Source organism: Manacus candei, unplaced genomic scaffold (assembly GCF_025592945.1).
Source record: "Manacus candei isolate 608988 ecotype Guabito, Panama unplaced genomic scaffold, ASM2559294v1 h1tg000051l, whole genome shotgun sequence".
Classification (NCBI taxonomy): Eukaryota; Metazoa; Chordata; class Aves; order Passeriformes; family Pipridae; genus Manacus; species Manacus candei.
The window spans coordinates 3,852,203-3,876,309 of NW_026138099.1; the positions used below are offsets into that span (position 1 = coordinate 3,852,203).

The window sequence follows — 24,107 nt, forward strand, 5'->3', positions numbered from 1 at the left end:
TATTAAAATAATACAGTAAGTACAATCATACAAACAATTGGTCTTAACCCACAAAACCCAAATGTATAACCCAGCACCCTGGGGCATGAACAAAGTGGTGTTCCTTGGGCCCCCCCTTGAGTCCAAAGTAAAGGGAGAAGGGAAAAAACCTGCTGGTGGGAGAGCTGTTGCACTCTGATCAAAAGTGGTGATTGCAGTCCAGTTGAGGGTGGTGGTCTCAGTCTGGTTGAGAGTGGCGAGCTGCAGTCTTCCTCTGGATCCCACAAGTGGTAGAAAAGTTCTGAAACTCCAGGTTTATGTATTCTCCAGTTCAGGCAGGAATGGTCAATCCTTCCCTCAGAGTGGGGAATTCCATAAAAGGGTATGAGGACAGGAACATCCCCCCCACCGGCAGGGCCTCCCCCCCCCTTGACAGCAGTTTCTGGGAAATGGCATGGAGGGCCGTAGAATACACAGTTTTGGGCTATACCTATCCAGTGATGAATCGGTCCCAGTTGTTCTAACTAGGACAATGCTGTAATCCAGCAAAAGGATGCCTTATGCCTCATTCTTTACTGGCTTCTTTTCAGTGTCCAGGTTAGTACCTTTCTGTTTTTGAATTGCAGAAAAAATAAATATTGCAGAACTCAAAACCCATGCCTCTATTTTGATGCAGATTTTTTTCCTGTGCCTGGGCAAATTTCTGCAAAAATTCTCTCAGGTGGGGATGCTGTTTCATCACTGTGAATCATTTGAAGAATGCTAGTGCAGGGACTACTGTTACGGACATATTGTTATATCGTTCATTATGCTTAAGCATTGTTTGGCATTTGCTGTGAGCTGGAGTATGTGATATATTTTGCATTAAAAAGCACACAACTTGTCAAAAGCTGCAGATCAGTGTAGATCTCTGTGTGTGCAACCGTTTTAGATATCCTTTGGCTTATTAAACAATTTTTGTGCACTGAATGATCTGAGGTGTTATGCTGTGAATGTTCAGGGCTACAATGTATCAGGCTACAATGCAAATGAGACCTAGATGTGTTTGTCAGTTAATATTCTCAACGGTGCTGTTGCCGTTCGTCTCCTCAGTTCTGGATAGGAGCGGATTCTAGTTCAGATTGCAGTCTGGAAGGCGTTTGTTGTGTCATAGTGCTACAAGAGTGTGCAAGTTTCGAGCTGGCTTCCCACCAAGCCCCTGAAACTCGACAACAAGGACCCGCTTCCCAGAGAGGGAAGAGAAAAGAAACGACCCAAGCAGCCAAAGCTATAGCAAAAATATATACGTATATATTTTTTACATATGAGACAGATGCACACAACGAGAATACCACACACCACAATTCCAGAAATCCCAAACAGCTCCCCAAAAAGGGAAGAAGGGGAGGGAGAAGGGAGAAGGACAAAAAGGGACAAAGACCAAGTCAACCAGCCAACTGAAGGCAAGCTAGCAAAAATCTCACCACTTCCCTTTGAACAAGCAGGACGGCTGAACACGGCCCAGCGCTCTCCCCTCACGCGTGGCAGATAACAGCAGTCACTGCAGGCCTCAGCTCCAGATAAGCCAGACCGAGACAGGGACCCACCGTTCTCGAACCTCGCCGGAAAGGAAGAGCGCGAAGTCCCTCCTGCTGGTTTTATTTATACCTCAAGTTACGTAAAGGAATAGCATGGAATACTTCCGTGATCACCTTCCTAGTTCCTTCCTGGTTATAAGCTGGTGTCCAGGAAGGCCTGAGTGAAACCATCACAAAGGTAGAAATGAATGCAGGCTCTGCCAGTCCAGAATTTTTCCTCATTTGTTAGCTGGCTAAAACTCCCACAGTAGGAGAAGGTTGACTCCTGTTTTCCTGTTACAGGGGCTGTTTTGGTGCAAGGCTTGTGTTTGCCAGAAATGGAGACAATCTGTATTTGCTTCCTTGCACAACACATTTCAGTGGATAGGCTACTTGACTTGACATCAAGAAGCCTAAATTATGCCCTGGCTCTGCAGCTGACAGCTTTGGCACTGGGTGTTTTTTAAGACAGTATAGTTTTGCTAACTGAAGCAAAATTTGTAGTGAAATATTGCTGAGGACAGTGTCAAGTAATGACTGTGGGCCTTGTTGTCATGATGGATTCATACTCTTCCTGAAAGAAGTAAAATAAAAAGAAGTAAAACAAAAAAACAACATTATTGTTTAGTGAACACTTCTCATTTGATAGTTTTAAAAGTTTTCATGAAAATTAAGAAGTAAAGATTAGTCTGTGAGTGCCCGAATAGGCTTGTTGTACTTTATGCAACATTCGCCAATACTGTTTTAGATAGAATTTACAAATTATAGCAAGTGAATGATGTAACTTTTAAGTGAAATATGGTTAAGAGAAGTTTTTAACATCATCACTTCTTTTACATGAAAAATGGTTTGTTTTTCTGTGTAATGACATTCAAATTATCAAAGTTTTAGAAATGTTATGCTCAATTTATAGTTTCTTTAGGTTTTTTTAGGTAGCCCTTCAGATTATTGTTTCTACATGCATTTTGGAAAAAATGTTTCTCACACAAGGTCTGATAATACACAGAATCACAGAATGGTTTAGGTTGGAAGGGACCTTAAAGATGATCTAATTACAATCTTCCTGCCATAGGCAGGGACACCTTCCACTAGACCAGTTTGCTGATGAATATGCTTGTTACCTTGCTAGTAGGACAAAGGTTTTTAGCTAATATTTGCTCTTATTGAGTAATTTGTGTGAAAACAAAGGTTTTATAATGTAGCTGGTAATTCTTGATTAGAGGGAAGGGCAAGAAATGATTGTCTGCACGGCTCATTTCTATGTGAATTTTTCTTCTCCTTAAAAGGCTGCCATTCCAGTGCAGAGGTATACTTACTTGTAGAGTATTTGACTTTTTTTTCCAACTTCCTGAATCCTGATAGTATAAACCATCTTGATGTTAACAACCATTTTGATTTTACTGCAATGCGAAAGAAATGATGATCTCCTAACATGAAACTGTCCCTTATGTTTCTCTTTCAACCCTGGGAGGAAAAAAATGGAGCTTCTCCCTTGCAATTGTATGTTACTTCTAGTGGGTATCTTTTGCAAACCATTTTTTATCACTTCTCTTTCTTTAGTCTGATCAATTCATCATTCTGGGAACCTGTTTCTATGGGAGGATCTGTTGATCTTCTGGGAGTTGCTGTATTGGTACAGGCTATGGCCCACATCTGAAAAAGAGGAATTGTGGACCTTCATGCCACACGCTGATGTACAGATTGCGTCTCATTTCACTGGGTCTCTGCTGTCTATAGAGGGCATTTCTTCTGAGTCATCCAGAAATTGAAGTGGATCAGGATCTTTGAATGCCTGTAGATATAGGGCCATCCTTTTTGGTTTGTCATAGTTGCCTTTATGCAGGCAGGTGACATGCAAGGACAGTTTCTGAATCTTCTGATAGCATACCTGGTATTTTAGATCAGGCATGCTGATGTCTTCTTGATGCAGCTTTGCCTCTACCTGGCTGCTCCTATCAGTGGCTAGGAAGGCCCCTGCCTTCCATCTTTTACAGATGGGTGGCTTTCAGTTAAGCTTGAAGTTCTTCATCATCTTCAGTGTAGGAGTCTGTCTAGGGAAAACCTAGACTCAGCTTTCAAGGTTTTTGTGCCTAAGTCCATGGTAGCAGATGAAGGGGGATGGGGAGCAGGGGTGGGGCTGCAGGGACAGAAGGACTTCTTTTGTGTGTCACTTCCATAATGGAGCCAAGAAGACCATTTTAGGTTTTCTTTCTGCTTACTTGGACAGCCTTGTGTAGATTATGTGTGAGGATACACCCTTTTTCTTCACTGTCTGGAGAGGAAGAGATCAAAATAGATAGTGCTAGGTGTAAAACTTTTTCTCCTAGGTGAGTGGAGAGATGGAGCCTTCTGCTGTAAGGTTTTGTTGCAACGTTCTGAGGTCACTCTGTTGAGTTTTCTGGGGGCTCTGTTTTTCTTTTCACAGTCCCAGTTTATAGAACAGTTTATGCTTAGTTTTCAATTTATCTTTACCCACATGATTCACAAACATTTTATTGTCAGGATTGATTCCCACCAAGAAACAGAGTATTTATCATTGTAGTTGAGCTTGCTTTCAAAAAGAGTTTCAGTTTTAAATGTCTGTGGATAATAAATGCCAAATAGATGTGATACGTGATAGGGTTGTAATTGGGTCTTTTGCTAAGGGTGAAGATAGACTATAGTTTTCTTTAGCCTTTGTAAAGAGGCACGCAGGTAAGGTGAAAAGACAATGTCTGGGACAAAGCTTGTTTGTTACTTAAAAAATTGATTCCATCTCACTTTAAAAGAATAAAATACCCACATGCAAAAGCTGTCATCTTTCTGCTAAGTCTTTAGTCTCTTCACAGCTCCTGTTCTGGCTATGCAAGAAAATTTGCAGGAACATTCCTAGACTTCTTGATTACTTTTTAAAATTTCTTTCAGAAAAACTTCCTTTTGAGTTTTGGTGGATTCAATCCATTTGTCTTTCTCATTATCTTCCTTTAGAGAAAAATTTTGATAGTCCTAAACAAAGAAAAAAGAGCACATGCTGTTATAACCACTATAGCTCACGGACAGTGTTCCACCATTTTTGTTCTCTGTGTCATCACAGTCTTTTTTTGGTGATATTTCCGTGTTTGGAGTGCTGTTAAAGCTTTGTTAGGGCAAGGAGAAGGAGAGCAGGAAAACTAAGGAGATAGGGCTAGAGAAGTCTCAAAGACGTCCTTACATTTGTTTCTTCTTCCTGCCCTTTTTCTAAAAATAAATAAATATAAAACAGTTTTGGAAGCTATGAATGTGAGTCTATTAAGAGGAATGAGTTTGTTCTTTAGAAATGTTGATGGAGACTCTAAACTATTTTTACCAAACTCTAATTAAGCAGTGTCAAACTACTCACATCCACACGTGCTGTGGAATTGGGAAGCTGCAGTCAGAGGCTGGTGTCAGTGTGCTTCCCCTGGATTCCCTGTTGTTCACTCTTGGCAGCTCAATGCTGAAGGTACAAACCTCTGTTCATCCTAGTTCTGCTGGCTAGTGCAGAGATGGGGTCACAGTGAAAATACAGGATACTGAATTCAGACATCAACACATGTGCTGCCCCCAACTTCCCCCCCCCCAAAAAAACCCCAAACACCACAACCCTTCATATTTTTCACTGCTTTCTGAATTCATACTCTTCAGCAGTTAAAATTGTTCTACTAGTGAAAAATGCAATCTATGGACAGGGGTTTTGGTTAGCATTGTGTACCAGAACTTGGTGTGTGTTCCTATCTGTTCACTGCCCATGAAACTTACATAAAGTCTAGGGGAAAAGTTCACTTGAGGCTTAAATTTCACAGCATTCATGCAGCATAAATGGGAGTGATAGCTTGACCTATTTTCCAATAAAGTAAGCTAGCTGTTTGGCTGTATGATTAGCTTATCATTCTTACATGTATCTTACTAAATGTTTGAGGGAAAACAGTGTCTGTTATTTGCAGCTATTATAATTTTGTCTCTATTTCTCTTTTGGCTTGATAGAGCCAAATCCACAGCTCTGCAAAAACTGTAAAATATTATAGTCAACATAAGAATTTTCAAATAATCTGCACTGTGCTTCTTAAGCCGTTTTTGCTTTTAAGTTTAAATTAGATTCATGGTGGGTGAACCCATATGCTTAGAAGAAGAATAAGTTGCTGCATAGTGATCTATTTCTGACACTTAATTTAAAAACAAACAAACAAACAAAACATTACCGCACTGCATTTTCCTGGGATCTCTTACAGTGAGAGTTAGTTAAACTCACAGTAGATTTCCCTGATGTGGTTTTGATGTGTTTCTGTGTGAAACTGACAGCAGGATTTGTTCGAGTATGTAGGCCACTATTGTATTAGAATTACATAACCGTGTTGAGTGGTGAAAACAGATGAAAAGACGGGGATGTACGGCATTCCCTCACAGATTATATCCTGCAACAATGAAGACAGCTCAAGCTCTGCAGCGAATGTGGTCACATGCAGTCAAAAAGTTGGGGATTTTGAAAGGGCACGTGAGTTGCTTTTTGTTGCATCTTGCTCTAGGTCTTTTATTCCCCTCCTCTCCTCGTATATCCCTCCCCACTCCAACTCACTTTTATAGCCAGACAACTTTTGTGACAGGTTTTCTGGTTTTCTTCTTCTTTCAGCATGAATGAAATTGTCTTCAGTGATCTCTCAGTAGCAAGTAATTGCATAAATCTGATGAATGTCAGTGAGAACTGCAACAGCTGCCTGTTTGTAGCACACAGGCGATTTTAGCACTTTGACTAGCTTCCTGCCAAAGATTCTGTTAAGCAGTCTATTTTGGGTATGTAGAAAGCACCTGTCATTTTAGTATATGAGCATTAGGCAGATTTAAGCAAATCCCGACTACAGTGTTCTAATTAGAAATGGACTGACTTTAGTCACTAATGAATTAAGACTAGCTAATTACAGTAATTTGAATCTACTGCAGGTAGTCTGTTGTCTGTGTCAAACCTGGGTAGACTTGTAAAAACAGTTACTATTAGTAGCTGGAGGTGGGGTTCTTAACCATTTTGCCTGCCTTTCTCTCTCCAGTGTTTTGGTGTGCTATCTTGCAGTGAAACTGCGATCCTGTAAGGGATGCACAAGCTGCTCAGGATCCCTTTGTGTTTCCTTACAGATGAAGTATGAAGAAATTGGCAAGGTGATGGAGGCTTTTCATAACTCATCACTTGATGCATTCAGAGAAGAGTTACATTATAAAATGTGGAGTACAGGAATTTTGCAATTGGGGTGGAGACTTAGATACTAGTTTTGCTCAAGTCCCCCACTGATGATTTATAACATTTGTAGTCTCTCCCTCCCTCTCAGTCTTCTCTTCTCCAATTATCTGCCGGTATGGGTTAGCATCGTGACAATGGCAAGCAGCAGTACATTTAATAATGTTAAGAGATTATTGTTTAGAGATTTGAGGAGTACAGATGTGGTTTTGCCTTACAGGCTTCCAAGGTGACCATTCGGTTCTCTGAACTGTGTTGCAGAGCCTGCATAGATTTATCAGTATGGCAGAACTAGTGTTGTTTTGGTTATTATGTACAAAATCAGCTTTGCAAGTACATAGTGTGCCTTCCTTCCCTAATCTAGCACACAGCAAATGGGAGACAGTTTTCTGAGGAGCAGTTTCTAAAAATGGATTACTTTAACAAATACTTAACAAATTTAAAAGTGAATTATTTAATTATCTTTTGTTTAATTTTCAATAACAGTTTCCAGCTAAAAATAACCCCCCAAAATTTACACAGAATGTACCTGAAACAGTCACTGATACTAAGAGGAACTTTTTCTAGGCACAAATGAGATGATATTATGGGCTCAACATCTTGTAAGACCTTAACTATACTGTCTGTAGGCAGTAGTTTTTCTTTCATTCTTACTACTTTTTTTTTTTACAGGATACCATGAGACTTATTTGTCAGAGCAAAGTAAAGTTATCCTTGTTAGTTTATGGTGCTTTGATTTACTGCACAATACATCTCTCCAGTTGTGCACAAGGTTTTACTTGTGCCACTGCTCATGGGAGGCTGAATTTTTCTGGAAGGAAATTCCTGTAAATTTCCTGTTTCATACCCTTAAATCCATCCCTGATATCTTTACTGTGCTTTCCTCCTTTACTGAATAACAGTCAGTTCTCAGGCCTTTCTTTGTCCCCATGAGTAGTAACCTCTCATCAGCTGCATTCTGCCTGCCTTGCTCTTGTGCCTGCTCAGAGCTGGCCTCAGTGTTCTTGGCTGGGAGGTAGAGTTGGTAAGAGCTGTATACAGTGCAAACTGAACTTTTGTGATGTTCTTGTTACACATGCAAGTTGCTGAGGCCTTTTTTTAATGAGAAAGGTTTTCCATCTCCCCTCCTTCTTCAAAATTTGAACCAACCTGCTTGTCCTTCAAATTTTACCCATTGTTTGATACTGACTTTCATTTCTAAAACTTTGTTCAGTGAAGTCAGCTGAAATTTAAATGTCTCAGAGGTCCTTCTTTAGCACAGACTGTTTTTCTGCAGAACTTGAAAATACTGTATAGAAAAGCAGGACAGCAACAGTATAGCCAAGGGTCAGTACTAGGTAAACTGTTTACACGTTTTCCTACATGCCAGACAAGCAAGTGTGGTTGCTTCTATTTACGGCAGCATCACAGCAGTTCAGAAAAAGTGCTTACTTAAGGAGGAATTTTTTACTTATAGAAATGATTCTCTGTGTAAGGGAATATATGTAGTGAGACAGTTCAATTTCAGATATTTGAAGGTTTAGACATATCAGCTGGTTAAATGGGAATATCAGATAAAACAATTTCACTGTGTGATTCAGCATGTTCAACGCTGACCCTAAGACACATATGTTTTATTACTAATAGTTATGAACACATTCTTGTCTGACCTAGACAAGTCAAAATTTAGAAATAATTACTTGTATGTATTATTTTTGATATAAACCATCCTCTCCTACATCTATTTTTAATTTCTTTTTTTTTCTAAATTAGACCCCAGAGGTTCTGAAAACTAGAAAGCATTGTTCATTTTCTGGCAGAACAGTGGAAATTTAACACTGCTCAGTGTTGTAAAATTCCTGGTAAAAATGCTGAATGTCGTGTGTATTCCCTCAGGATCTTTGAGCAGGACCTTTTTTTTAATTTTGTTTTTCAATACAGTGAACATGCCATGGAAAATGTCAGTCTAGTTGCTCTTTGGGGTGCTCAGAATCGATTGGAACAACACATCAAGGATTTTTTTCATACAACAAATAACATCCATAGCTTGCTAAATTGTTGTGTACTGCCAGAAGACTTACTGTGGAAATACAGAGGACGCCTTAAAGTACAGGCATACCCTTCTTTTGTCACTTCTCTGTCTATTGTTTTGGAGTTCATTTGCCAGTAACCCCTACTAGGCCCTTAAAAAGACCATTAAGTCTAAACTAAGCTTTTGTCTGAACTTCCATTTTCTGAGCTTCACAAGAGGGAAGACCAATTTTAGCAGTAAAAACAAATAAAACCTATGGCTTGAGTATGTGGATGCAGTACTTACGCAGTGCCTGGAGTTTTCTTCTGCAATGGATGCTTCGTATTTTGAAGTGTTTGCACTGTGTCAAATGTTGTGGCTCATTTTTCTCCTGGTTTTACAGGGCAGGCACTGAAGGCTGTGTACTATACGGTGCATCAGAGCTGGCTGATTATTCTGTATTATATTTTAAGCTGTGTTGGAAAGGTTTAAGGTTGTATCATGTAAGATAAACTGATTGGTTCATGATCATTTTTAACTGGAAATGTGGAAAAAACACTGAGAAGCGTCACAGAACTATATAGTATCCTATTGTACATACTATACACATACTATATACTTATACACTGTGTTTTCCTGTAAAATTTAATTTCTTGATGGGAACCTAAATACTTAGTTATGTAATTCATAATGGACAAAACATTTTGTTAAATCCACTTGAACAAAAAGCAAAAGATCTGAAGTCTAGTTCGTTATGAAAACCTTGGTTTCAAGTGCTAAACTTACTGCACAGTTGGATGGAGAGGTCTTCCATAAGGATTCTGTGTTATTTGAATCAGGGCTATAGAACAGTAGTTGGTCTGAATTAAATGCTTTTACTGAATAAGGCTTTTCTAGAAAATCGGAATGAGCTGTTAAATCAGTGAAACGTGAAGGGATTCTACCACCCTGGACATATTAATGTTTTTTGCCTTTTTAAAGAAAAATCATCAATAATTGAAATACATAGATTTCATACTAATTCTACTAAAGTATTAGAATATGCATATTTTTTTAAACATATGTTTTAGTGGGGTATTTTACATTTTAATTTAGATAGTAAAACACACAGCATAAAACTAATCGTTTTCTGTGTGCACCAGGCCCCAGGCATGGAAGAGCTGATCTGGGAACAGTACACTGTGACCTTACAAAAGGTGAGTGAGTGCCTGTTACATTTTTATTTTTCAAATATTCGAGCACTGGTTTAATCTAAATATGTTTTGCAGTAGATGTTATTAGCATATCTGAGTATAGAGTAGGATTAATTCATTGTCCAACTCAGATAAGTTTTTTATTTGAAAGCTTAGTTGCTAGTTATTCATACAATAGTTTGACTCTTTAGTGTTTAAAGAGTAAACTCAATTAACAATTAACAATTTAAGTGCTGTATTTGCTGCTGTTAGGTCTTTCTGATGACAGTGTATTATACCACATGATCAGGCACATAGCTAAATTCATTATTGAATAGCCTTAGAAATAAAGCAGATGGTTTTGCCAAGGAGTTAGTGTCCAAGCTTTGTAATAATCACTGAACTGATTTTATTTTTGTAATATACTCTTATATCTACCAGCGTAGAATCTAGTGGAAAACTTCTGTCATTAAAATTTCTAAAATACGTGAACTATCAGTGTCACACAATCTCTAGCCCATATTAACTAGGCTGCCACACCATGGTACAGGGTGTGCACTTTGGCTTTGGTGGGAATGGTCTTTGCAGCTGTTCTGCTGATCTGGCCTCAGTTAGAAGCCTTTACTGAGCGGCCTGAGTTTTTTTATACGTTCTGCAATGAACTGAACTTGACAGCCCAATGTAAAATAGCGATCTTTTCTACACAACCTGTTTCATGTGCTGTATTGTTGAGAAAGGGTTGCTTTTCAGATTACAGAGGTAGACAGGAGAAACACTGAAGAAGGTCTTAGTTCCTGTAACCTTCAGCTTTTCAGATCTCAGATATCGTGTAAATGAGCATTACTTCTTTATCACAAAGGCAGACTTACGGTACTGACATGACAAAGGCCTATTGGACTTGCTGCATCAGCCACTACATTGAATTTTACCATTATTTTGAATCAGTAATGTTTTGGTATGAAGCATCAAACTGCTTCCTGTAAAACTAAGGTGCAGCAAGTGAAATGCTGTTTAAAAAGAAAAACACATTGCTTTTTTCCTCCTCAAAGAGTAAACTACTTAATAACAACATTAATGGAACTTGAGCTGACATATGATGAATAACCCATGCTGAGTGTGAGTTGTGAAAAAGCACTTTATCTGGTGTATTATTTTGCCACTACATTCAGTGTAGTGGCAAATTTGTTTAAATGTAACATAATTGGTCATTTTTAGTAATATGATGTATATGTTAAATAGCTGATAAAATTAAACCTGAGTGGTTTTGTGCATACCTTCTTGTCTGCAGTTCAGTTATGCTAACAGTTCTCAGGTCTAGCTGTTGACATGCTTCCTTCATGTCCTGTGAAGTATTTCTTTGATTTTATGAATGCCATCTTAGAACTCTTATGAATCTGTTATTTCTATGATGACAGGTTTGACATAATTTACATAGTTAAAATAGTGATTGTGATAGAGGATAATTAGAGAGAAGGTACAAGTTCACTACTTGATTTTTGTAATCGACCATGATCTTGTTTAGTTTGATCGATGAGTAAGTAGTTCTTACAAACTAGTTAGCAATCGTAATGAAGATGAGATCCTGAAAAAACTATTCCACTTTCCCAAGCATCACTAACAAAATTAGATTTACCTAAAGATAAATTTGGTATGAATAACCATTAGGATGGTGAAGCAAAATGCAGGCAAAGTTAAATGAGTCCTTTACTTAATTACCAACCATCATAAGGTTGTAGATTGAGGAACTTACTGTGTTGTTAAATGGATTTGTAAACCCATTCTTTTTTAAATCTAGAGGTGCTGTGTATTTCTGCAACTCTCTGCATGCAACTATTATATTTTGAATAATATCTAGTTACAGTGCCATCACAGGAACACTGATGTTACTCATCTTTCTCCTTGTCAAAATTCCTGTCACTGGATTTGAATTTCATTGTATTTCATTTTGTTGTGAAGGATTCAAAACGAGGATTTGGAATTGCAGTTTCTGGCGGCAGAGATAACCCTCATTTTGAAAATGGTGAAACATCGATAGTCATTTCAGATGTTCTCCCAGGTGGTCCAGCAGATGGATTACTTCAGTAAGCGCTTTCTCTTTCTCTATCTGATATTTTGAGGGACGTGGCTGCAGAATACATAAAACCTTCAGACTGGCTTCATTGAAATCTTGGTAATTTAATCCACTGTTTGCTATTTGGTAAGAAATTAAATTTCAGTGGTGTTGAAAAGTTTTTAACAGTTAAGTATGTTTCTTTTACAATTGCATTTCTTTTGAAGAAGTGGTAGAAATACTTAGTATCTTAAAACATTGTTCTTGTTCTTCCTCACATTTAGTGATCTATCATTAGTTTCCAAGAATGCCTTAAGCCAGCCCAAAGAAGGTTTGCTAAATATTTATTTTTTTATTTGAAAGAAAAATAGGTGGAAATAAAGTGTTTCTGTAGTCCTCCTGATAACTTCATCCTTGGTGAGGCAGCATTTATCATGGACAAGTGATTTTAAATCTGTAGGCCAAGAGTTTTTTACCCACCTGATCAGTTTGTTATCCTTTGACCTGAAATACCTGATGAGGACTAGACAACTTGGAATAATGCCAAAGTTGTGCAGTAATTAAAAAATGTAGATTTTGTCCATTTCACCAAACATTAATTTTTGGTTAGGAAATGAAATGTCTGACGTGGGAGTTGTTACTGAGTACTGAATAAAAGGATTACTGTGAAGCAAGTAATAAACGATTCTTAACATAAATGTATAAAACCTACATTTTACAGCAGTGCTCCCTGCACAACACCACTGTCATACATCCTGTTCCATAATCGCCTGTGATTTGGGAATAAAATCATGTCCCCAAATTATGTAAGATCATAGGGAAATTGATGATGGCAAGCAATAACAAACAATGTGGGCACATTCAGACAAGGCACATTCCAAAGGAAACTGAATGCAAAGCCGTTCCTCCAATAAATCAAGAACTTTAACCTTCAGAGTGTTTGGGAATTACAATCTTGAGATCTTTTTTAGGGTAAAATGGGTGTGAATAGATGGACTTCTTGATATAATGTTACAACATTAAGTTCAATACTGTCTTTGCATGTATGGATTGTGAAGAGAGCTATTTTAATTCTCACATAAAGCCTGGATGAAACTAGTGCTGGAATATAGCATGCTGTCTGGCATACTCACTCAGTAAAAGGAATTAGAGGGATGTGAAAAGGGGCACAAAAATCATTTAGGAGTTAGAGTACCTTACAAATAGAGGCTTAGATTTATAATCTTCTTATTGAAAAAGAAGATTGTGATGTGATTTGATTATAATGAAGAGAAAATAGTTGGTATCAAAGATTTCTTTTATCTATCAGAAAGCTGCAGAGTAATCAGTAATTGTTTGAGCTAATACTCTGACTATAAGGTTAGTAACTGAGTAGTCACCAGAATAAACTAATATGAGGAGTGGTAAATTGGGATGTTTTTAATCTCTTGCATTTTTTTGTACTGAACTGCCTTTATGAAATTTATGAGTTTTATTTAATCAGTGTCATGGGACTATTTCATGGGGGTGACTGAGATAAGTCTTACTGGCCTGTTTGACATGCAGGAGGTCTGAATAGTCAAGTTAGTAATCTCAGTTGACCTGTGTTTTAGGACAGGGAGGACTTCCTGTGTATTATAGTGTTGTTGGTTTCTTTTCCCCCAGTCATCTTTCTAAAGAGTAGATGGGACCTGAACACCAGTCTTCCAGAAACTACTATAGTCATACTTGTCAAAATAATGGTATGGCTGCAGCACTTTGAAACTCTTGTAAAATGTTGGTGGGAAAGAAGTCTAGCACAAGGTGTGGAAAAAGTAGGAGCTCTGAAAAAAACTGAAATAAAAAAGTTTTAATAGTCATCACAAATGTTCTTTAAAAACAATATGGCGAGGTACTTAAGCTCAACGTAGTATATGTACAAAGATACACAGTGTTGCTCGAAGTCTAACTTTTAAACATACCAGAAGCCGCTTCTACTATTCAGATATTGTAATTTTTGTGTAACAAACACAGGTTTTAAGCAGAACTCCCTGTTAAACTGAATAAAATCCATAAGTTCCCTCTGAAAAAAAAAAACAAACAAAAAACCAACAATTTTTGTGGTGTTTTCATGACAACTCCTCTTAAATCCTCTTTTTCTTTTTTTTTTTTTTTTTATCCCTCCCCCTGCTTCCAGAGAAAATGACCGAGTGGTCATTGTTAATGGAACTCCAATGGAAAATGTTCTACATTCTTTTGCAGTTCAACAGCTTAGAAAAAGTGGAAAAGTGGCCACCATTGTAAGTAAATTACAGATGTATTCACTCTACTGTAGTATGTATGTGTGTAACCAGTTAAAATTTGGGGTTTCTTTTATGAAGTGTACCATAAAGTCATAAAGCAAAGCAATCCTTTCCCCAATAGAATGTATAGAGTAAAAAACACAAAGACATAGTTTCTACAGGTGAAACAGATGGAAGTTAACCAATGTCACAAAGTTATCTTGATGAAAAACTGGGAATACAATGTATGTCTTCTGTGTTTATTTTACTGAGTAATAAGTGGTAGTTGGATAAAGCAAAAGTTACATGAGGGATATGATATTCTGCGTACACAGATCTTGTCCAGTAGAACATCATTCTTTTTTTTTCCTTATTTTTCCCCCAACCTCTGTTTGAAACATGAAGAATATTTATCTGTTGAATTTCACATTTTGGCCTTTGAAGAGATTTTGTTTATTTGTTTTGTATTGTACTGAACAGGTAGTGAAAAGACCAAGGAAAGTGCAGGCTGCGGCACTGAAGAGAAGCCCCTCCCTTGACTATGAGGACAGAGCTTTAGATGTAATGGATGACCATGCAGAATTTGATGGCAAAAGTGCTCGAAGTGGCTATAGTGAGAGAAGCTGGCACAGTGGTAATGGAGGGCGCAGCCAAAGCTGGGGAAACAGCCTGGATCAGGGCTATAGAGATGAGCAAGACAGAGGGCGTAACCGAAGCAGAGACCGTGACAGGGAATGCAGCTACAGCCGTGATCGAAGTCATGGTAGGAGCATTGACAGGAGCTTGGATCGAGACTATAGAAGAGATCGAAGCAGGGGAAGGAGCATCGACAGGGATGGTGTCTATGAACGGGAGTACCGAGGAGACTACAGCCCACCTAGTTATAGCCATGAATCTCAACCTGATCCTCGATATGGGAGGGAAGTGAGGAGTCGAAGTCGGGATAGACTTCATTCGCGAAGTCCTTCGCCTGAAATACATCATCAACAGGAGTACCTAGGACCACAGGATCCAAATGCACCCATCAGTGTTCTCTTAACAAAAGGCAGACATAATGAAGGTAGGTATAGTAGGGGAGGAGAGGAACTGACTTTCCAATACAGCTTGACTTGTAATACAGCACAGTTTTTGATGGGGGAAGGAGAAGAGCTGAATTACTTTCTGCTTTTACAGGTTAAATGTTGCCTTTTCTAACTGGTGGCTTAGATTGTTCTTTCATTCTTCCTAGTAGATTTGGGGTGTTTTTTGCCCCAGCTCCTCAGACTTCACCTTTGAACAAAGAGCCTGTTCACCCACGTAATTTCAGTCTTTTCAAGCCACTGTGTCCTTGGTTTTCCATTTTCTCTGCCCTTTTCTTCTGGTGGAAAACATGAATCTGATCATGAGTCAGATTACACTTGGCACATCTTCAAAAGGATTAGCTACAAAGGGTGAAGATGAGACTCTGCCTTTAATAATAAGGATTGTTTGGTTCTGGTTGTTAACAAATACTGAAACAGCAACAGCTGAAACAGCCTCTCTTTGCTGAGTACTGGAGTGTGTAAATGAAAGCCAAAAGCCTGACCTTTTGTGCACTGTGAAATAAAGATTTGTGCTGTAAAGCGTATCTGAGATTAGGTTGTGCATTCTCTTCTGCTTGGGGTTTTTTCAAGGGGGTGTGGTGGTTTGTTTCTGGGGGTTTTTGGTGTGGTTGCTGGGGGTTTTTCTAATTTGCCCTGTTATGATTTGTAAGAATTTTCTGCTAATGTAAACTTTGTATGCTTGAGTTAACATCTTTTTTTCATTGACTTTGGCAAGGATCCTTTTCCCTCCTTCCTCTTTTTTCCCTGCGTATAAAGTTTCCACTTGTAAAGATAATGCAGATACATACACAAATAAGGAGAAATTAAGGTTGCCTTTGTTAACTTTTATGTTTAGCTAGTTACACCGTAATAATTTCTGCCATTCATATGGATACTATGCAGACTTGCTCAAATATAATGATCTTTTAAAGCAGAACAACATCCTGTTGCTCTAGGGTGCGTGTGTTTTAAGAGTTTTTGCCTATCTTTTTAAGTAGCAAATATAGTGATCCAGGTGACTTGGATCAAAGGGAAAGAAGGGTAGGGGAGGAAAAAAAATTCCTTTGCCTGAAACAACCCAGACATTTTTTGGAGTACAGATAGGACAGGGTCAGCATGCAGCAACTGGTGAAAATAACCCACAGAATCACAGAATATGCCGAGTTGGAAGGGATCCACAAGGATCATCAAATCCAACCCTTAGACCTGCACAGGACCATCCCCAAGAGTCACACCAAGTGCCTGAGAGTATCATTCAAACACTTGAACTCTGTAAGGCCTGGTGCTATGACCACTTCCCTGGGGAGCCTGTTCCAGTGCCCAACCATCCTCTGGGTGAAGAACTTTTCTAATATCCAGCCTAAACCTCCCCAGACACAACCTTAGGCCATTTCCTTGGATCCTGTCACTGGTCACCACAGAGATCAGTGCCTGCCCCTTCTCTTCCCCTCATGAGGAAGTTGTGACTGCAATGAGGTTTCTCCCCAGTCTCCTCTTCTCCAGGCTGAACACACCAAGTGACCTCAGTCTCTCCTCATACAGCTTCCTCTCAAGGCCCTTCACCGTCTTCATGGCCCTCCTTTGGATGCTCTCTAAAAGCTTAATATCTTTCTTATATTGTGGTGCCCAAAACTGCACAAAGCATTCAAGGTGAGGCCGCCCCAGTGCAGAACAGAGTGGGACAATCCCCTCCCTCAACTGGCTGGGGATGTCCTGATGACCCCCAGGACATGGTTGGCTCCCCTGGCTGCCAGGGTACTGCACAGGAAACTCCCTCTATGCCAGGCAAAATATGAATCAGAGAGAATGTAGTCCAGTATGTTAATAAGCATCTCCAGAACAAAGGCATTCTTTTGCTGTTGAAGATGCAGACTAATCATCCATGCGTGATTGGTTTTGGACTGTTGTATGTTCATATTCTGGTGACAGCATAGATAGAGGACAATTAGCCTAGGGTTAAGTGGGTTTACTGGGTGTGCATGTTTTTCTTTTTTTTTCCTTTTTTTTTTTTCATGTTGTAATGGTGTTTGCTGCATGTACACTGTGTAGTTTTTTAAAAAATACATCCTCACTCATCTTCTAAGATAGAGTGGATTATTTTCTTGATTCCAGAATATGGACTCCGTCTTGGAAGTCAGATCTTCATTAAAGAAATGACCCGTACTGGCCTAGCAACCAAAGATGGCAACCTTCATGAAGGGGATATCATTCTCAAGGTCTGTTCTGGTTTTACTGCTGGCAGTTTGGTGGGCACTGGTTGTAGTGGTTATTCTGAATGAAGCCGTGGTATGGTCAAGTACACTATTAAACTTGAACAAGTTTAATAAATGACTTGTTTGTTTACTTTCAGTGTTATTGTTGCCTTTTTATGTCCAGATCAATGGTACAGTGACAGAGAACATGTCTTTAGCTGATGCCCGAAAACTGATTGAGAAATCGCGGGGGAAACTCCAGCTGGTTGTTCTCAGGGATCGAAAGCAGACACTGCTCAACATTCCTTCATTGAACGACAGTGACTCAGAAATGGATGGTGAGGTTTAATGTGGATAAAAAGTTCTGGACTCTGTGCAGGGACAAAATGGAGCTTATAGTTTTTTGCTGTGGTAGAGTGGTACTAGGTTCTTTAAAAATAAAGAAACACAAACCTAAGTTAATAGTCAATTAAGCATCAAGCCCACTTCCTTTAGGTGAAAATAATTTTGTAGTAATCATACGATTACATTTTGTGAACGGGCAAACATAGAAGCAGCAATATTGTTCTGTCAAAATCAGTCCTCGTGGAATAAGCAAGTCAATTGCTTTAATAAAATTTTAAATCAAGTGCATTGGACTGGTTTCTTCTTCTGAGGTCATTAGCATTCATAGCAGCATTCAAATGGAGGGAAAAATATCAGGACAAGAGGAAATTAAGTCCCCCTGGACATCTGGTTTCCAGTCCAAGTACCTATTCTATACAAATGATCTCTTAGAGTGTATGAGCTATACCTCTCAACATAATCTTGCTTTGGGAAGGGCTCAGAATGTTTGGGGGAGCAGTTATATTATTCACTACAAAATACTTGCTTCTCTAATCTCAGAATATGGGGTGGAACTTTCTGTAGGTTTTATCTAGGTGGAGATACGGTTCAAGTCTGGGGGTCACTCTGTTTCATTTGTCACTGAAAGGCAATTATATGAAGACTATAAATGTGAAGGTGGTCTTCTGTTTGGGAACCTCCACAAGATCTCAAATAAAAGGTTGCTAACACTAGCTAACAAGTCTGTAGTATGCTCAAAGTAGTTGTGTGATGTGAGCGTGTTTCCTAAAGGTTGTGTGAAATCTTCCTGAAATATTTTTGGGGGGATGGAGGGGTGGAAGCACTAAAAGGTAAACAGCACTTTTTGAACCCTAGTCAAATCCAACCTGAAAACAGGAGTAGGCTGAAAGGTTCAGTGTATCTTATGTTTGAAAACTGTGTAAATAAACATGATGATCAGACAAGTGAATAAGTTAAACAAATCCTACATTTCTTGATTTGCCACTCTCTTTATAGACATTTCTGAAATAGAGTCAAACAGATCATTCTCCCCTCAAGATGACAGATTACATCATTCTGATCTGGATTCACATTCTTCCAATGAAAAGCTGAAAGAGAAACCAAAGTAAGAAATGGTCTTCTCTAGTTCATTTTTCTAATGCTTGTCAAAGAAGTTCTTAAAATACATGTCATTCTCTCACTACACTTTTTTTTCTTTTTCTTTCTTTTAGTGCAAAAGATGATCCATCCAATAGGATGTCCAGGATGGGAGCAATGCCTACACCATTCAAATCAACTGGTGACGTTGCTACTCCTACTCTTACAGTTGTGGACACAAACAAAGAGCTGAACTACCAAGATGACTCAGCAGGTCAGAGCCTGAAGGTTTTGATTGCTTCTTTTTTGTCCCTGGTCACAGAATGTCTCGTCCCTCAATCATGCTGACATATCTGGTATGCTCTTCATGTCACACCCATCCTGACACGCAGAGAAGAGGTCTGTCTTTGCTTTGTGGTGCAGAGAGAAGAAACACCTGAGATTATTTGAAGGCAGTTGCTTATTAGAATTACCACCTCCAAAAAAAACAAGTACTCTCCTAGAGGATCTGCTGTTAGCTTTTCACCCTAAGCAGTCAAGTGAAATCAATCTAGCTTGCCTGAAAGAGCTGTGTATCCTTCCCTTGAACTCTTTGTTCTTTTTAAGAATTAAAAAAAGAAGGGAAATAAATTAATTCTAGTCAGACATGCTTGATGTTTAAATCTGTGTTAGTCTTTGGCATGGAGGGGTTTGATTGCTATCTGATAGCTAAAAATTGCTGCCATATATAACATTTTCAATATCTCATTAACTTCTTTTGTCTTTTTTTCTTGTGTTTAGTGTCTCAACCAAAAGCAGTTACACGGATGATTCTTAAACCCAGCCCAGAAGATGAAGCAATATATGGGTAAGATGGGACTTGCTGAGTTCTTTTGCACTCTTCCAGTGACCTGTACCTGATTCTTGGTTGCATAGGTTTGTGGGTTTTTTTCTCCATTTGGAGTGATTATAGCTCGATGCCAAAAAGAGATGACATGGATTCTAATGATGAAATTTGGAGTTCAGCTTAGTTTCAGCAATATCTGAAGGTATAGACTTGTTTTCTACCTGGAAAATATAGAACACCTTGTCCTTCTGGGCTTGAATGGGAACGTGCACAATAGTTTTATTTTAGTGCAGAGTTTATTAATAGGAAATCAACCTACATGTTTTCTTTTGAGAGTTTCTAAAAACAGAAATTGAAGAGAGAGGAGTGTTGAGATTGTAAGGAGAAACCTAAAGATAAGGTTTTGAAGGTATTTTATAGCTTGGAGTATTTTCTTAAATGGATTCTCTTCTTGGATCTTTTCTGGGTTGGACTCTGCATATGTTGTCATTGATGTGCAAATTAATCAAGTGATTATTTTGGTGAAGGGGAATTTATAATACAGGCTTAGGGTATTACTGAGAATGGCTGACAGATAAGTAGTGTCCTCTGTGTTGGAAGGTCATTCAGTCATACAGCTTTTCTGACAGCAAAAAAGCTGAGCCTAGTCCAGTAGTGTCTCCTACTGCAGTGTGAAAGGGCTGATTGTAAACATACCAGTATGTTATACTTGGAAATATTTCTTATTACAAGAAAATTTGAAGACTTCTAACAAACATGTTAAACTACAAAGCAAATAGGTATAAATTTAATTCATATTACAGTTCTCTAGAGTATAAAGGGAAAAACAATGAATATGTTTACTTATAACTCCGACTGTAAAACCCAGCTGCTTATATGAGAGAGGATACAATAGGTAGGGAACTATTTGGGGACTGTTTTCCTGCTCTGTCAAGTCTGTGTATGCCACTTAGTCACTCTTCCTAGTTTAGTTTCCACTATGAAAAACGCAAATTCTCTGCTTCCTTCCATCACTGAAGAGTTAGCTGGGTAAGTATAGCCTACATAGAGAAAGAAAGGGCATACGAATATTATCAATATGATTTTGTTGAAGGAGTTGCAATTTTTTTCTCTCGACAACCTGTTACTGTTATATGCCTAATACCTGGCCTTACTTCCTTTTTCTGCTTGTAAATCTTGTAGTCCTAATACGAAAATGGTGAGATTCAAGAAAGGGGATAGTGTGGGTCTACGACTGGCAGGTGGAAATGATGTCGGCATATTTATTGCTGGAATTCAAGAAGGGACCTCAGCTGACCAGGAGGGACTACAGGAAGGAGATCAGATTCTTAAGGTATGAGTATGTGTCCTTGAAGTGCAAAGAACTTCTTTATACTTTGTTTTGCTTCTTAATGGAAATACAGAAGAAATTATGATCTTAGGAAATCAAGTTATTGCTTTGAAGGATGTGTGTGTGGTAGAGGCATCTTACAGAAATGAGTTTCTGAAGGAGAGTTGTATACCAAGCTTTAGTTTGTTTGCAGTTTTGTGGAAGGAGTACTTTGAAGAAATATTAATCAAAAATGCTGCAAGATGGGACAATAAATTTTTTGTATAATGCTTCTTCCTAGTCTTGGAGAAGGAAAAAGTTGAGGGCATCATAATTTTCTTCTTTCACCTTTCTTCAGTGTCCTTGTGTTGTGGTGATTCATTTTTCCAGTTTCTTACTTATATCATCTGTGCTACTTTTTCCCTTCATTCTCATTTTTTTCCTGAAAATTCAAATAGGAGGCTAATGTAATTTTCTCTCTGCCTCTTTTCACTTGCTCCTTTTAAGGAGCCTGTTTAAGTTGAAGAAGCCATCTAGCAGTGCACATCCAGGACCATGTTTTTTAAACAGACTGCTGTTAACAGCTGGAATAAAATATTCACAAGAGACATTCATATTGACTTTGTGTGCTGGTTTAAAGGTAAACCAGCAGGGGAAATAAACTCAATTCAAAAGAGAGATTATAAGTCAGAATAACAATTTAATAAAGTATACAATAAGTATGATTATACAGACAAACAATTGGTTTTAACCCACAAAACCCAAATGTATAACCCAGCACCCTGGGGCGTGAACAGAGTGGTGTTCTTTGGGCCCCCTGAGTTCAAAGTAAAAGGAGAGGGGAAAACCTGTTGGTGAGAGTGGTGGTTGCAGTCCAGTCGAGAGTGGTGGTCTGCAGTCTGGTTGAGAGTGGTGATCTGCAGTCTTCCTCTGGATCCACGAGTGGTTCCAAAAGTTCCCGGATTCCAAGATTATATATTCTCCAGTTCAGGCAGGAATGCTCAGTACTTCCCTCAGGGCAGGGAGTCCCACAAAAGAGTGTGAGAACGGGGAAGCACCTTCTTATCTCGCAGGCCTCTTAACACCCAGTTTATAGCCTGAGGAGTCAGGCCTGCTCTGGGCAGAAGGTGTAAATAGTCTATTGATACCAGTTTCTGGGAAATGGCATGGAAGGCTATAGAATACACAGTTTTGGGTTACACCCATACGGTGATGAACTGGTCCCAGCTGTTCTAACTAGGACACTTTAAAAAAAATATAATAAGGGAGGATAATATTTAAGATTTTTTTAGATTAAACAAAAATTTCTCTTATTGTTGATTTTTCAGCTGTTGAATTTTTTTTTAATTTTTTCTGTATATAGGTGAACACTCAAGACTTCAGAGGTATTGTTCGGGAAGAAGCTGTTTTGTATCTTTTAGAAATTCCCAAAGGTGAAACTGTGACAATTTTGGCTCAAAGCAAATATGAAGGTAGGTGCTTTGAACGTAATGTATGTGTATCCATGAAGCTTTTAAGCTCTGCTTTGTCAGTGAAACCACAAATAATCTGTCTTGTGCTTATTCTTGATAGCGTTTTAGTTACTCTTCACTAGTTTAGAAGACAGCTGTATTCCATCCATCTGAGGATGCCTGTGTGTCATGTTTTTCAGAGTACTTCTCCATCTCTTTCATTATTAGCAAATAGTATCTCTTAATCCTGAAGAGTGTTAAGGTACTGTTTGTTTCTTCTGCTTTTCTGTCCAGCAGCTGGCAGAAGATATGCTGTTAGCATTCCTTTTCTGCTGTGCCTTGGCAGTTATAAGGGATTTGGTCAGCAGCAAATGGACAGTTTTATTGATGTTAAGAAACAAGTAAAGCCTCTTGTTTTCCTGTTGGAGACACAGCCTGCTGCAATACTGTAGTACCATAGCTGCCTTTTGCATTGGGAATGTGCAAGTACCTGCTTTCCCCAGAGCTGTAAGGGCTGTATGCATGCAAGTATGGAACACTCTTGATAAAGTGTGTGTAGGGCAATAAATGTGAATGAATGTCTGGTTTTTTACATCTTTTTAAGTGGACATTTAGAATTGCAAAACTGTGTTCTCCAGAATCACAACCTAATCTTTCTTTCAAATGTAAAAAAAGCATAAACTAAACGTCCTGTTTTAGTCTACAGAGACATCATGGCCTGTGGTAGAGGAGATTCATTCTTCATCAGGAGTCACTTTGAGTGTGAAAAGGAGTCACCACAGAGCTTAGCATTTACCAGAGGGGAGATCTTTAGAGTAGTTGATACACTGTATGATGGCAAATTGGGAAACTGGCTAGCTGTGAGAATTGGAAATGAACTGGAAAAGGGCCTCATTCCAAATAAGAGCAGGTAAGGTAGCACCCTGTCTTCCTCCCCATTGCTATAAGCAAGATTTTTTTCCTCCTAAGTTATTTTTGCTTCTTATGTCATACCTTTCTCCCTTCTTATTCCCCCTTAAAAGAATGAATGAATAGTTTTGTCTTTACTTTTACAAGAATTGTGCCTGTAAAAACTGTAGATTTTAGAACTGTGGCATTGTGTAAGGAGACAATGAGAAAGGGTGGTAATACCTACATATTAGAATCATGTATTTGCAGCACAGACCTAGGGCTTCTGCTCAGCAATCAACCAAGCGTTGACCACTAGCTGCTTCAGTTTGTTTTCCAGAAAATGGGTGGTGGGCCCTATTTTTGCTTTTTTTTTTGCTTTCACCCCTCCCATTTCTTCTTTGTGTGCCCACCACACACCAAATCAAAACAAACCAAACCAACAAACAAAGCCCCAGCAACCAAAACTGTCTACATCTTAGGAAGCTCATGACTGTGTGCAAGAATATTCTGATGATTAATCTTCTAGAAAAACTTCAGTGCTTGAATTTCTCATGTATATCCTTATGGAAAGCATTTCAAGAATTTATTCTGGGGCTAATATTTTTTGGTAGCTGTAGTCTGCATTTTTGTGTGAAATATGGAGTGAACCACAGCAATATTTTTGCTTAAATGTGCTTTCCTAGTTAAAATTCATGGGAAGTAATAATAATTTAGCTCAGCTGGTTAGAGCATCGTGCAAATAATGAC

The 24,107-nt window shown here is 38.6% G+C and overlaps 1 protein-coding gene across 3 annotated transcripts in view; it reads left to right on the forward strand.

Annotated features, from left to right (window-relative positions):
* The window catches only part of TJP2 (tight junction protein 2), a 55,046-nt gene that overhangs the window by 21,546 nt on the left and 9,393 nt on the right, over positions 1-24,107 (forward strand). For 2 of the 3 annotated variants that reach the window (XM_051801368.1, XM_051801367.1), the window contains exons 2-13: positions 9,889-9,942; positions 11,875-11,999; positions 14,124-14,226; positions 14,689-15,268; positions 17,382-17,485; positions 17,646-17,799; positions 18,803-18,911; positions 19,018-19,157; positions 19,664-19,730; positions 20,892-21,042; positions 22,382-22,490; positions 23,169-23,379. In XM_051801368.1, the coding sequence (XP_051657328.1) occupies positions 9,898-9,942; positions 11,875-11,999; positions 14,124-14,226; positions 14,689-15,268; positions 17,382-17,485; positions 17,646-17,799; positions 18,803-18,911; positions 19,018-19,157; positions 19,664-19,730; positions 20,892-21,042; positions 22,382-22,490; positions 23,169-23,379 (1,898 nt within the window). In that variant the 5' untranslated portion in view covers positions 9,889-9,897. Of the gene's footprint in view, positions 1-5,865; positions 6,025-9,888; positions 9,943-11,874; positions 12,000-14,123; positions 14,227-14,688; positions 15,269-17,381; positions 17,486-17,645; positions 17,800-18,802; positions 18,912-19,017; positions 19,158-19,663; positions 19,731-20,891; positions 21,043-22,381; positions 22,491-23,168; positions 23,380-24,107 lie in introns of those variants that run through there. The other variant, XM_051801369.1, reaches the window with a different exon arrangement.